At 50.1% G+C, this 12,696-nt stretch overlaps 1 protein-coding gene across 1 annotated transcript in view; it reads right to left on the reverse strand.

Moving 5' to 3' along the window:
- ITGA9 (integrin subunit alpha 9) overlaps positions 1–12,696 on the reverse strand; it is a 144,178-nt gene that overhangs the window by 69,532 nt on the left and 61,950 nt on the right. The window contains exons 16-18 of the mRNA XM_068122768.2: positions 9,210–9,377; positions 6,828–6,904; positions 1,806–1,956 (exon numbers count right to left, since the gene is read on the reverse strand). Of these exons, the coding sequence (XP_067978869.1) occupies positions 1,806–1,956; positions 6,828–6,904; positions 9,210–9,377 (396 nt within the window). The remainder of the gene's footprint in view (positions 1–1,805; positions 1,957–6,827; positions 6,905–9,209; positions 9,378–12,696) is intronic.

Consider the following 12,696-nt stretch of genomic DNA (forward strand, 5'->3'; position numbering starts at 1 on the left):
GGGATTCGAACCCAGGATCCTAAGATCCCAAGCCAGCACCCTAACCGCTAAGCCAACACCAGGCCGTGATTGCAATTATGCACGTCCGTTAAAGGACAAATTGGATACGGGTGATCAGCACCCAGAATGAGCCCATGCCGTACGCCTGGTGACTCTGCTCGGTCATTATTAGAGATCAGGCATGTGTATATGGAACCGAATTAGCAGAGTGCATCCACTGGCTCTTTTGACCCACTCGGTATGGTATTGTGGTGGACAGACATGGGATCTGACCCCGGGTGACTGAATTGGTCGGCCACCATGACACTTTTGACACAATTCGCCGGGATTTGAGCCAGGCAACTGGATGAACCCGATGACTGTAACAATTTTTAGCAATCCCTAATACATGTTAATGTCTTTGGAAAGGCAGATGTAATCAGTGGCACTGATTGGTGGCACCGCTTATTGTGCCTCCAGCTGTTTTGCACATCAGTACAACATGTGTATTACATGCAATATTTTGATTTCTCTCATCTCCCCTTCCTGTTCAGGCTGGAGTTCCCCAAGGCAGTGTTCTGGGCCCTGTGCTTTTTCTGGTCTTTATCAATGATCTCTCCGACTCTCTGGAAAATCCTCTCTATCTCTTTGCTGATGACTCCACTCTCTGCCGCTCCATTCCTCTTCCCTCAGATCGGCAGTCTGCAGCCTCCTCACTCTCTGAAGACGGACAAAATCACAGACTGGTCAAACAAGTGGAACATGTCTTTCAATCCTGACACATCTCACACTCTTACTAGGTCTCTCCGAAAAGATCGACTGGACAACCCTCCCATCTACTTTCTCAACAATCCTCTCCAAGAAGTTCTGTCGCTCAAGCTTTTGGGTCTCACTATCTGCCATGATCTTTCTTGGGAAAACCACATTTCCAAGCTGGCCTTCAAAGCCAGTCGCCGACTGGGCATCCTCCGTCGTGCGAAGTCCTTCCTCGGCACACCTGAGCTCCTCACCACATACAAGGCTTTCATCCGCAGCTCAATGGAATACTGTTCTCCCCTATGGGCCGGTGCTCCTGCCTCACACCTAGCTCGGCTTCACGCTGTTGAAACCAAAGCTTTCAGAATTATTGGAATCTCCCACGATGAAGCTATCTCTGAGGGCCTTTCACTCACTCACCGCAGGCAGGTAGGTGGTCTTTCTGTCTTCTACCGACTCCTCTCCGGCCTTGCACCCCCAGCTCTCTCTGTGCTCTGTCCCGCAAATATTCCTACAGGTCGCACAAGATCTGCCAGCAACCCTCTGATGGTTAAACTGCCGAAATCTCGGCTCTCTGCTCACCTTCACTCTTTCATTCCTCTTTTCTCCCACCTCTGGAACAAACTCCCTCTCTCCCTTCAATCCCACTCCTCCCTCCAGGTCTTTAAAACAGCTGTTCACCACCATCTCTTATCTTCCCCCATCCAAAACCTTGATCTTTTCTACCCCCGCTAATTCACCCCAGATCCACCTTGTTTGAAATTCCAACTTCTTTCCTGGAAGTCCTGGCAGTGTCCATATGTTTTATACCTCTCCCGCCCCCCGCCCCCCCCCCCCCCATTCCCATGCCCCCCTCCAAAGCCCTCTCCCTCTCACAGATCTCTCGATGTCTCCATGTCTCTCGGTCCCTGCTCTCAAATGTTGTGTTTGTGTCCTTCCCCATCTTGTCTACCGCTCCCGATGTTATATGTTTTATGTGTCGGTTTGTGTTTCTGTGTGATTAATGTTCGCTCTTTCACGAGCCTCGATCTTGTATACAAAAAAAGAAGAAAAAAAAGAGCATAACTCACCACCTGCTGAACCTTCACAAAGTAAAGCTGCTTTGGGAAAGAGATGAACAGGTGTGTGTCGTAGGCATCATCACCGTGGTTCAGCACCGAGATGTTGAGAGAGGCCGAACGGGCTGCACCGATCACCAGGTAGGGACGGCTTGGGGACACACTGTGCAGTACAGAGCAGACGTCAATACAATCATTGCATCAGAAAAATTGCAAAGTAACCTTAACTATGAATTTCACAAGTACCTCTTCCTCTCCTAACAATCTATGGGCCTTTACAGGTCGAGCACCTGAGGCCAAATACGAAGAAATCCACCGGGTATTGTAAGGAGCAAGACAGCCAATGAACTTTGATGGAAACCTTTCATGTATTATTGGGAGGTACGTGTTACATACATGCAATACTAAAATACTTTAGTAGAGGATCATAAAGGCAAGGAATAGATAGTGATTATAAATACACAGGCAAGTGTATTTAAACAGGTATTCAATGGAATGCTGTTCTCCCCTCTGGGCCGGTGCTCCTGCCTCACACCCAGCTCGGCTTCGCGCTATAGAAACCAAAGCTTTCAGAATCATTGGAATCTCCCGCGATGAAGCTAACTCTGAGGGCCTTTCACTCTCTCACCGCAGGCAGGTTGGTGGTCTTTCTGTCTTCTACCGACTCCTCTCCGGCCTTGCTCCCCCAGCTGTCTGGGCTCTGTCCCCCAAATATTCCTACAGGTCGCACAAGATCTGCCTGCAACCCTCTTCTGGTGAAACTGCCAAAATCAAGACTCTCTGCTCACCTTCCTTCATTCCTCTTTTCTCCCACCTCTGGAACAAACTCCCTCACTCTCTTCAATCCCATTCCTCCCTCCAGGTCTTAAAAACAGCTGTTCAAAACCATCTCTTATCTTCCCCCATCCAAAATCTTGATCTTTTCTACCCACGCTAATTTCACCCCAGATTCACTTTTATGAAATACCAACTTCTTTCCTGGAAGTCCTTGCAGTGTCCATGTGTTTTTTTTTTATCTCAACCCTTCCCGTGCCTCCTCCCCCCAAGCCCTCTGCCTCCCACAGATCTCCCAATCTCCCTGCTCTCCATCTCGTCTCCCGCTCCCTTTATCATATGTTTTATGTTTTATGTTTCAGTTTGTCTTTTTGTGATCAATGGTAGCTCTTACATGAGCCTCGATCTTGTTTGCAAAAAAAAAAAGGAAAAAAAGGCGTTTTCATGTTAGATAGCAGTGGAATTTGTCACGAAGAAGGTTCCAAATACTGTGCGAGATACACAAGGAAATGTAGACACGGTTGGAGACCATTTGAGCGACCATGTTCGTGCCATATCCCAGATGCCCATCAAAATCTATTAATTTTTTTGTATTTAAACAATTCTCTCCGATGATCATCTTTGGGTTAGTGAGGGCACGGTTCACACCAGCCTACTTTCTCTCTTGGATGTATACAGTGAGATCTTCAACAACCAAACATCTGAGATGCAACAACTAAATAGCACACTGGTGAGCATACTGCCAACTGAGCTATCCTACCGGCTACTGTTACCCCTCAACCCAAGCAAAACACCCAACCTTCCATGGAACTCTCCCATCCAAGCACTAACCGCAGATTTGACTCTGCATAGCCTCTAAGATAACAACATGGATCGAGCTAATTCAGGCCGACACTTTGAAGCCCAAAGTCCACAGTGGGGCTAAGGCTCAGATTCATAATTCCCATAAGTTGTAGCAACAGATCCCAAGAGCCAATGTAAAGAGTAACAACAGAAGACAGAATAAATAAATGCCAAAGTGCCCAAATCTAGTAAGAGAAATCTTGTTCCAGTCATAATTTATCAGTGTTCGAGGGAGTAAAAATATCACATTCCCAAAAACAGCCAAGTAAAACTGGCAACAAAGAGAGTCGAATTGTGAGTCCATCCACAATGGTTATTATTGGCAAAGTTGAATTATACAAATCATGCAAACATGACTCAAAACAACATTCAACAACAGCCAAGCAGCTACATGTACTCATCCATGCAATATGTCACGGATGGACAAGGAATCTGCACTTGGTCGCCACGTTATGTCGGTAATGTTATTATACTAAGGTTTCCACAACTCAAGGGCTTTGTACCAACAAGTACAGAATCTCAGTTATATCGGGCAATGATTGAAGTTCGAGGAAGAGCGAATGTGTCCTGATGATGGAAAGGGAGCTGACGGATCAGCGCTTGAATGTGTCAGCAGTCAGTCACGTGGACAGATAATGGAAGATGTGGAACAGATCTGGTATGAGGATTGAAGACAAAAATAACGCTGTTTAATAACTCTGCTCCCCCTGAGGCTGATTGCTCCATCACTTCATTGTGTGAAGTTTAAACAAAAAGAAGCAAACAACGTGACAATGCGTCCTCAAGCCTTGGCATTCAATCCTAAAATCTCCAGTTTGCGTTGCATCTTTGTACAGCGGATTCATGGATTCATCTCCATACAACAGTTTAAGGTTATAACATCTTGCTCTTAAAGTTTTGTGTTATTGGTGCTGTTGATTTGAAAATAGATTTCTGTGTAGGGAACAGACTTGTTTCCCACTCAAGAAGTCAATGGGTTTAATTATGTAGGCCGTCAATTTCAATGGTCCCAACCTCATGGTCCCTGTGCTTTTGAGTTAATAATAAATAATTATAGAGTTTCCTTACAAGGAACTTTGAAGCAGAAGGAGGCCATTCTGCTCATGAAGGCCTGCGCTATTATACCTACTTACCCCACGCAGTCAACTTGGTGCAAGGCAAATCTGCTTTTTAAGGGTCTATTTATTTGATCCAATATGGCTGCCAGACCATGTGACCGATTATATCATAAATTTACATTCTCCAATATAATTGCTGCGTAGATCACGCTCAAGAAATATCAAACTGATCGGTCTAAGCATTGTACTTGTTGAATTATGACGTCATAATTAAGGCACCAATGATGTCATCGTTAACTCATTCTCCATGAGGGGTTCTTTACAATGAGGCATGTTTCAATTTTTCCCATGGAGCAGTTTCAGAGATATAGAGGTGCAAACTTTTTCGTTTTTTTCCAAGATGGCGCCTGTACCACGTGACCTATGACGTCAACATTATCATTAAACAATTCCACAGAAAGATATGCTCCTGTGGTGAAAATTTTGTGTCCATCAGACTAGTAGTTGCAGAGAAAAAAAATTTCATACTGATCAGGATCAAGCGTTGTACATGAGGAATTATGACATCATAATGAAGGCACTGATGGCATCATCCATCATTGGCATATCTTACTCCCCATGGGAAGTACTTGACAATGAGCCATGTTTCAATTTTATCCATTGAGCGGTTTCGGAGATATAGAGATGCAAAATTTGTCCAAGATGGCGTCTGTACCATGTGACCGATGATGTCATAATTATGACAAAAAATCTATAGGAGGAGGCCCTCCTATAGTGCAAAATTTCATGTCAATCGGACCAACACTTGCCGAGAAAATGATTTTTTTTAAATGCAGACACGTACGTACGTACACACGTAACCGATTGCTTCACCCTGCTTTACGCTTCGCGAGTGCAGGGTAACAACCAAATGACAAGTATGTTTCCCATCTGTGTACAATTATTAATTGGCTAGAAATACCTCTTGCATTCCCATCTGAGCACTTCATCATCCCTGAATCCAGGACAAGATCTTACACACTGTGGTTATTTGGCCGTCTCTGAAATATCCTTGTTATGCATATATAAAGGCATTGATATCTCTTAATGTGTTGACGATTCATGTAAAAGTGTATTTATAGTACAAATCCTGTACAAAAGAATGATGAGCTTGTGCACTCACATTCTTGTTGTTGAGTTTAGGTTGTCCGTCACCCCCCCCCCCCCTTTCCCCTTTTCCCCCCCTTCCCAGCCTCCTCCCTCCAAGCCCTCTCCCTCCCACGGATCTTTCGATGTCCCTGCTCTCAAATGTTGTACTTGTGTGCTTCCTTCTCTCTCCCCATCTTGTCTCCGCTCCATTTATCTTATGTTTTATGTGCCAGTTTGTCTTTTTGTGATTAATGTTAGCTCTTACACGAGCCTCGATCTTGTATAAAAAAAATCTAACTAGAACGGCATGCGTTGCTTCGTTAGGCAGGGCATTGAATCACAAGGTGGCCCGTCCCTAGGAAGTACATTGCCTCGGGTGTCCCGTCTGCCAGCATTCATGAACTGGTGGACCTCAAAAATCCCATGATGTCTTTCAATGAACACCAGATGATTGCCACCGACACGCTCACCAAATTCCTTCCCGAATGTGCAGGGGCACTGCATCAGCCGTGCAGCCGCACCTCAGTAATGATACAACCAGCAGAACAAATTCAGAATTGAATCCCAATCCATTATGCAATCGCAAACGACAACCGTAATCTCCTAACATCCATGTTATCCATGTACAAGTAAATTTATATCTCCTAATGTCCTAGTTATCCTCAAATCTTCCCTACTCCCTATTCTTGTCAAAGTACAATCATGTCGCCTAATGTTGTTTCCCTGCATGCAAAAGAGGTACAAAATCCTCCGAAACAAAGCAAAGAAACCCCTGTTTGACCCCATTGGGCACCAATCCAGTCCAATCTGTTACTGCTCCCACTGTTGTAAAAATAGACATCCCTTCCTGTCATGACACTATAAAAGGAAACCCTTAGTTTTACCCAAATAACTCGAGTGATGGACACGAAACCAAAGCGCAGGCTTTGGATGTCACTTCGCTTCGGAGTAAACAAACGCTAAGGTCAGAAGCCAAGGCCATAGTAAACTTCCAGGTGTAAGTTTGCACTTAGAGGATCCACCATTGACAATGATACGGTTTGAGGATGTTTTCCTTTTGAAATAAACCTGCGGAAGAAAAGATCAATGCAGGGTTTTTCTCCGACCCTTTTGAGAACCCAAAATTAAAAATACACACGTTGTGTGCAAACAAGACACAAAGGACATTTAGCATAACTGTAATCATTGTGAGAGTAAAAAAAAAGGGCAGAATTGGAAATAAAACGCTTACCCTGGTTGGATCAACGTGGCTTCCACACGCAAGTCGGTGGTGCAATCAGGTTTCAGGCAGTTCCGCTCGAAGACCGTCTGGAAACACGACAGCAGGAAGTTCCCTTTGAGAATAGTCTGCAAGCTCCGGTTTGTTAAGGAACAGCACAATGCTCTCATGTGATGTCCTCCAGTTAAACTAAAACGGTACTCGGTAGACAGCATATACCTCCACCAGGCTGAACAGTTTACCTTTGGTGTCCTATTGATACCCATTTACGTATCAATTTGGTGTCCCATTTACATTTGGTCTGGATTCGGACCTGAACCAAATTCTAATTGGCTTGTTTGAGTCGCATAACCAACTCATCCACCTAGTTTTGGTCTGGATTCGGACCTGAACCAAAAACTCATTTGGTCTGGATTCGGACCTGAACCAAATTCTAATTGGCTTGTTTGAGTCGCATAACCAACTCATCCACCTAGTTTTGGTCTGGATTCGGACCTGAACCAAAAACTCATTTGGTCTGGATTCGGACCTGAACCAAAATCTAATTGGCTTGTTTGAGTCGCATAACCAACTCATCCACCTAGTTTTGGTCTGGATTTGGACCTGAACCAAAAACTCATTTGGTCTGGATTCGGACCTGAACCAAAAACCCATTTGGTCTGGATTCGGACCTGAACCAAAATCTAATTGGCTTGTTTGAGTCGCATAACCAACTCATCCACCTAGTTTTGGTCTGGATTTGGACCTGAACCAAAAACTCATTTGGTCTGGATTCGGACCTGAACCAAAAACCCATTTGGTCTGGATTCGGACCTGAACCAAAATCTAATTGGCTTGTTTGAGTCGCATAACCAACTCATCCACCTAGTTTTGGTCTGGATTCGGACCTGAACCAAAATCGAATTGGCTTGTTTGAGTCGCATAACCAACTCATCCACCTAGTTTTGGTCTGGATTCGGACCTGAACCAAAAACTCATTTGGTCTGGATTCGGACCTGAACCAAAATCTAATTGGCTTGTTTGAGTCGCATAACCAACTCATCCACCTAGTTTTGGTCTGGATTCGGACCTGAACCAAAAACTCATTTGGTCTGGATTCGGACCTGAACCAAAATCTAATTGGCTTGTTTGAGTCGCATAACCAACTCATCCACCTAGTTTTGGTCTGGATTCGGACCTGAACCAAAAACTCATTTGGTCTGGATTCGGACCTGAACCAAAATCTAATTGGCTTGTTTGAGTCGCATAACCAACTCATCCACCTAGTTTTGGTCTGGATTCGGACCTGAACCAAAAACTCATTTGGTCTGGATTCGGACCTGAACCAAAAACCCATTTGGTCTGGATTCGGACCTGAACCAAAATCTAATTGGCTTGTTTGAGTCGCATAACCAACTCATCCACCTAGTTTTGGTCTGGATTTGGTCTGGATTCGGACCTGAACCAAAATCGAATTGGCTTGTTTGAGTCGCATAACCAACTCATCCACCTAGTTTTGTCTTAATCCGTCCAGAACCTTCTGAAATATCGTGCTATATATCGGTTTTAGCCCTATCACTCAATGGTGAAGAATCACTTTAAAATTTAAAAAAATTCACTTTTCTGGATCCGGATCTTCACCAAAATCGAATCGATTCATCCTTGTCACACACACAACCTGTCCACCGAGTTTCGTCCGAATCTGTCCAGAAACTTTTTGAGATGTTGTGTTATATATTGGTTTTAGCAAATGGTGAAGAATCACTTTAAAAATTCTCGGATCCACATCCGGATCGTCACCAAAATCGAATTATTTCATCCTTGTCACAGTCCCAACGTGTCCACCGAGTTTCGTCCGAATCCATCCACAACTTATTTGAGATATCCTGTTCACAAACAGACATGGGTGAAAACATATCCTCCATCCACCTTCGTTGGCGGAGGTAAAGAGATCGCAGCAGAAACCGAATACAGAGAATTGCCAAATGAGCTACGAATGTTTTTATTCGTAATTTGGTGGAGGGGTGACTGCCAGGAGCAGAAGAAGGCAAGGAGGTCAGTTCGGAGGGATCTGACTTGGAGACAGACTTGAAAGAAATGACGTTTCTTGAAAACATATGATATTGAGGGAAATTAAGTAATGGAGACGGAGCTTCAGCCACATTCATCACCAACACCAAGTAAATGGTAGATACACTTGAGTTTCAATCACTGCAGAGAATAAGACTCTGATCAAACGGGTATCTCTGATTGGCTGTGAAAAGCATGCGACAAGTCAAAGGGACTCACTCTGAGCTATCCAGCCATCCTTCTTTAAAGGCTAATTTCTCAGAAAAATGTATATTTCTAGAAACTTTACACATACTCATAACCATCTTTTACTCATAAGTGAATAGATCTCCTGCATAGGGTCACCTGCGCAATGGCGGTCGTTCCCCGGCCTTGATTCCAGCGCAGAATGGGCCTCAACAGAGGAAAGCCGTCCGGGCTTCGGCGTTTCCGGCTACGCTTGTCTGATGCTTGGCCTTTCAGCTGGTAGTTCAACTCGAAAGTGAGTGGTGAGATTACGTCTTTTACATCACGCTAAGGGATGGAAACAACAGCACCAGAGTAGTGAGTATACCTTGAGAGTTCCCCAATTAATGTCACCGTTTAAACGACTCATTTGAAAGCCGAAGCAAAAATTCCAACAAAACGAGGAGAATTAGGGATCTCGTCCAGATAAGCAGTTGCTCTGTAACAATGATAAATATTTTGGAGAAAATGAAAAACTCAAATCAATGTATTGCTGTACAATTTATACAATGAAACACAAGAAAAAGATGAAAAAGAGCAAGGCTATATTATTAAGGATATATTAAAGCGCGGCGTTACGCGCGCTGCTTGTGAGCAAGGAGGAAGCGGACAAGCGGTAACATATAAACGCCTTTATTCAAGACTACACTGTAACACTGTACCGCTCCGGGCTGGGCGCCCGGTGTCTCTCATGAGGCCACGCCTACCACTCGGACGTGGCCACCGCCCACTTGGTGCGTGGAATGATGTCACCACGCCAGTGGGCTTTTGTGTCCGCCACACGCGCCCCCCCAGAATTCCCGCGCACCTGGAGGGCCAGTTTGCGGGGCAGACGAATGACCCGGCCGAAGCGCCCCCTGGCGATCGGCGGCGTCCGGGGTGCAGGGATGCCAGGTGGGATGCCCCTGGCTGCTCCTGGGATGGGTGCAGGACCGGGGGGCGGCGTGGCGGTGGGGCTGGGCGGTGCCGGGGGTCCGCCCGCAGGAGGGCGGCCCCGACGTGGGGGTCGGGCCACTGGCGGTGGATGGTCCACATCGAGGTGGGCCGGCTTGAGGCGGTCTACCGAAACGCGGTCAGGAGTACCGCCGATGTCCAGGGTGAAGTGCTTCGCCCCGGTCTCCAGCACGCGGAAAGGCCCGTCGTACGGGGGCCGCAGTGGTGTCCGATGGGCATCGTGGCGGACGAAGACGTACTCCGCCGTGCGAAGCTCCGGGGCGACGTGCGTCGGTGGGTGCCCGTGGCATGCCGTTGGCACCGGGGCGAACCTCTGGGCGGTCTCTTGCAGAGCGGAGCGCTGCTGTGCCGCGGACCATGGTGCCGTGGAGTCGGGGAGGAACTCGCCCGGCACCCGCAGCGGTTGCCCGAAGACCAACTCCGCCGCGGATGCGCGCAGGTCCTCCTTGGGCGCCGTCCGGAGGCCCAGCAGGACCCAGGGGAGCCTGTCGACCCAGCCGCCGTCGCGGAGGGTGGCCCGGAGCGCGGCCTTCAATGAGCGGTGAAATCGCTCACACAGGCCGTTAGCCTGGGGGTGGTAGGCCGTGGTTCGGTGCAGCCGGACCCCGAGCCCCTGCGCAACCGCCCCCCAGAGCTCCGAGGTGAACTGGGGGCCGCGGTCGGATGAGATGTCTGAGGGGGCGCCGAACCGGGCGACCCAGGTGGCGATGAAAGCCTGCGCGACATCGGCCGCCGTTGTCGACGCCAAGGGCACGGCCTCCGGCCACCGGGTGGTGCGGTCCACCATGGTGAGGACGTGGGTGAAACCCCGTGAGGGGGGCAGAGGTCCCACCAGGTCCACGTGGACGTGGTCAAACCGGCGTTCCGGCACCGTGAACGGGGCCAACGGGGCCTGGGTGTGCCGGTGCACCTTGGCGCGCTGGCACGCGAGGCATGTCCTGGCCCAGCCGCGGACGGCCTTCCGGAGGCCATGCCAGACGAACTTGTCGGCGATCAGCCTTTGGGAGGCCCTCGCGCCCGGGTGGGACAGGCCGTGGATGGCGTCAAACACCTGGCGCTGCCAGCCCGCGGGCACAATGGGGCGAGGACGCCCGAGGGAGACGTCGCACAAGAGGGCCGCGCCCGCGCCGTCGAACGGCACCTCGGTGACGCGGAGGCCCGTGACGGCGGTCCGCAAGGCCTGGACGTCGGAGTCAGCGGCCTGGTCCGCTGCCATCCGGGCATAGTCGATGCCGAGGTGGACTGCGTGGGCGACGGCCCGGGAAAGGCAATCCGCCACCGGGTTGTCCTTCCCCGCGACGTGCTGGATGTCCGTCGTGTACTCGGACACGGCCGAGAGGTGACGCTGCTGCCGGGCCGACCACGGCTCGGTGACCTTGCCCATCGCGAAGATCAGCGGCTTGTGGTCGACGAAGGCAGTGAACGCCCGGCCCTCGAGCAGATGGCGGAAGTGCCTGACCGCCAAGTGAAGTCCGAGCAACTCGCGGTCGAAGGTACTGTAACGGCGTTCGGGCGGGCGAAGCTGCCGGCTAAAGAACGCCAGCGGTTGCCAAGCTCCACGCACCCATTGCTCGTGCACCGCGCCCACCACGTAGTCCGAGGCATCGGTGGTGAGGGCGATCGGTGCATCGGGCGCCGGGTGCGCGAGCATGGTGGCGTTAGCCAAGGCGAGCTTCGCGCCCGTGAACGCCGTGTGCATCTGCTCGGTCCAGGTAACGTCGCCTTTGCCCGGCTTACCTCGGAGAGCTTCGTGCAGGGGGCGCAGGAGCTGGGCGATACGGGGCAGGAACCGATGGTAAAAGTTCACCATGCCCAGGAACTCCTGCAGCCCTCTGATCGTGCGGGGGCGCGGAAACCCCTTCACCGCCTCCACCTTGGCCGGCAGGGGGACGGCTCCGTGCCTGGTGACACGGTGCCCCAGAAAATCGATTGTGGCGGCGCCGAACCGGCACTTTGCGGGGTTCACAATCAGGCCATGCTGGCCCAGGCGTTCGAAGAGCGTGCGGAGGTGGCGTAGGTGCTCTTCGCGGGACGCGCTGGCGACGAGGATATCGTCCAGGTAGACGTAGACAAAATCCAAGTCGCGCAGGACGCTGTCCATCAGTCGCTGGAACGCCTGAGCCGCATTCTTCAGACCGAAGGGCATGCGCAGGAACTCGAAGAGTCCGAATGGCGTGATGACCGCCGTCTTCGGGACGTCCTCCGGCCTGACGGGGACCTGATGGTAGCCGCGTATGAGGTCCACCTTCGAGAAGAAGGACCTGCCCGCCAAACGGGCGGAAAAGTCCTGAATGTGGGGGACGGGGTAGCGGTCGGGAGTCGTGGCGTCATTGAGACGGCGATAGTCCCCGCACGGTCGCCATCCCCCGCCGGGCTTCGGCACGATGTGCAGCGGCGACGCCCAAGCGCTCTCTGAGCGCCGAACGATGCCGAGTCGCTCCAGGGTAGCGAACTCCGCTTTTGCCACCGCCAGCTTCGTCGGCTCGAGGCGGCGTGCCCGGGCGTAGACCGGTGGCCCGACGGTGGGGATGTGATGGGCCACCCCGTGCTTGACGGCCCCCGCCGAGAAGGTGGGCCGCGTGAGGGCCGGGAAACCGGCGAGGAGGCGGGTGAATGCGTCCGCTGCCGGAAGCGTACAGACCAACGTGGCCGG

This window comes from Myxine glutinosa, chromosome 7, assembly GCF_964187855.1.
Source record: "Myxine glutinosa chromosome 7, kmMyxGlut1.1, whole genome shotgun sequence".
Taxonomy (NCBI): domain Eukaryota; kingdom Metazoa; phylum Chordata; class Myxini; order Myxiniformes; family Myxinidae; genus Myxine; species Myxine glutinosa.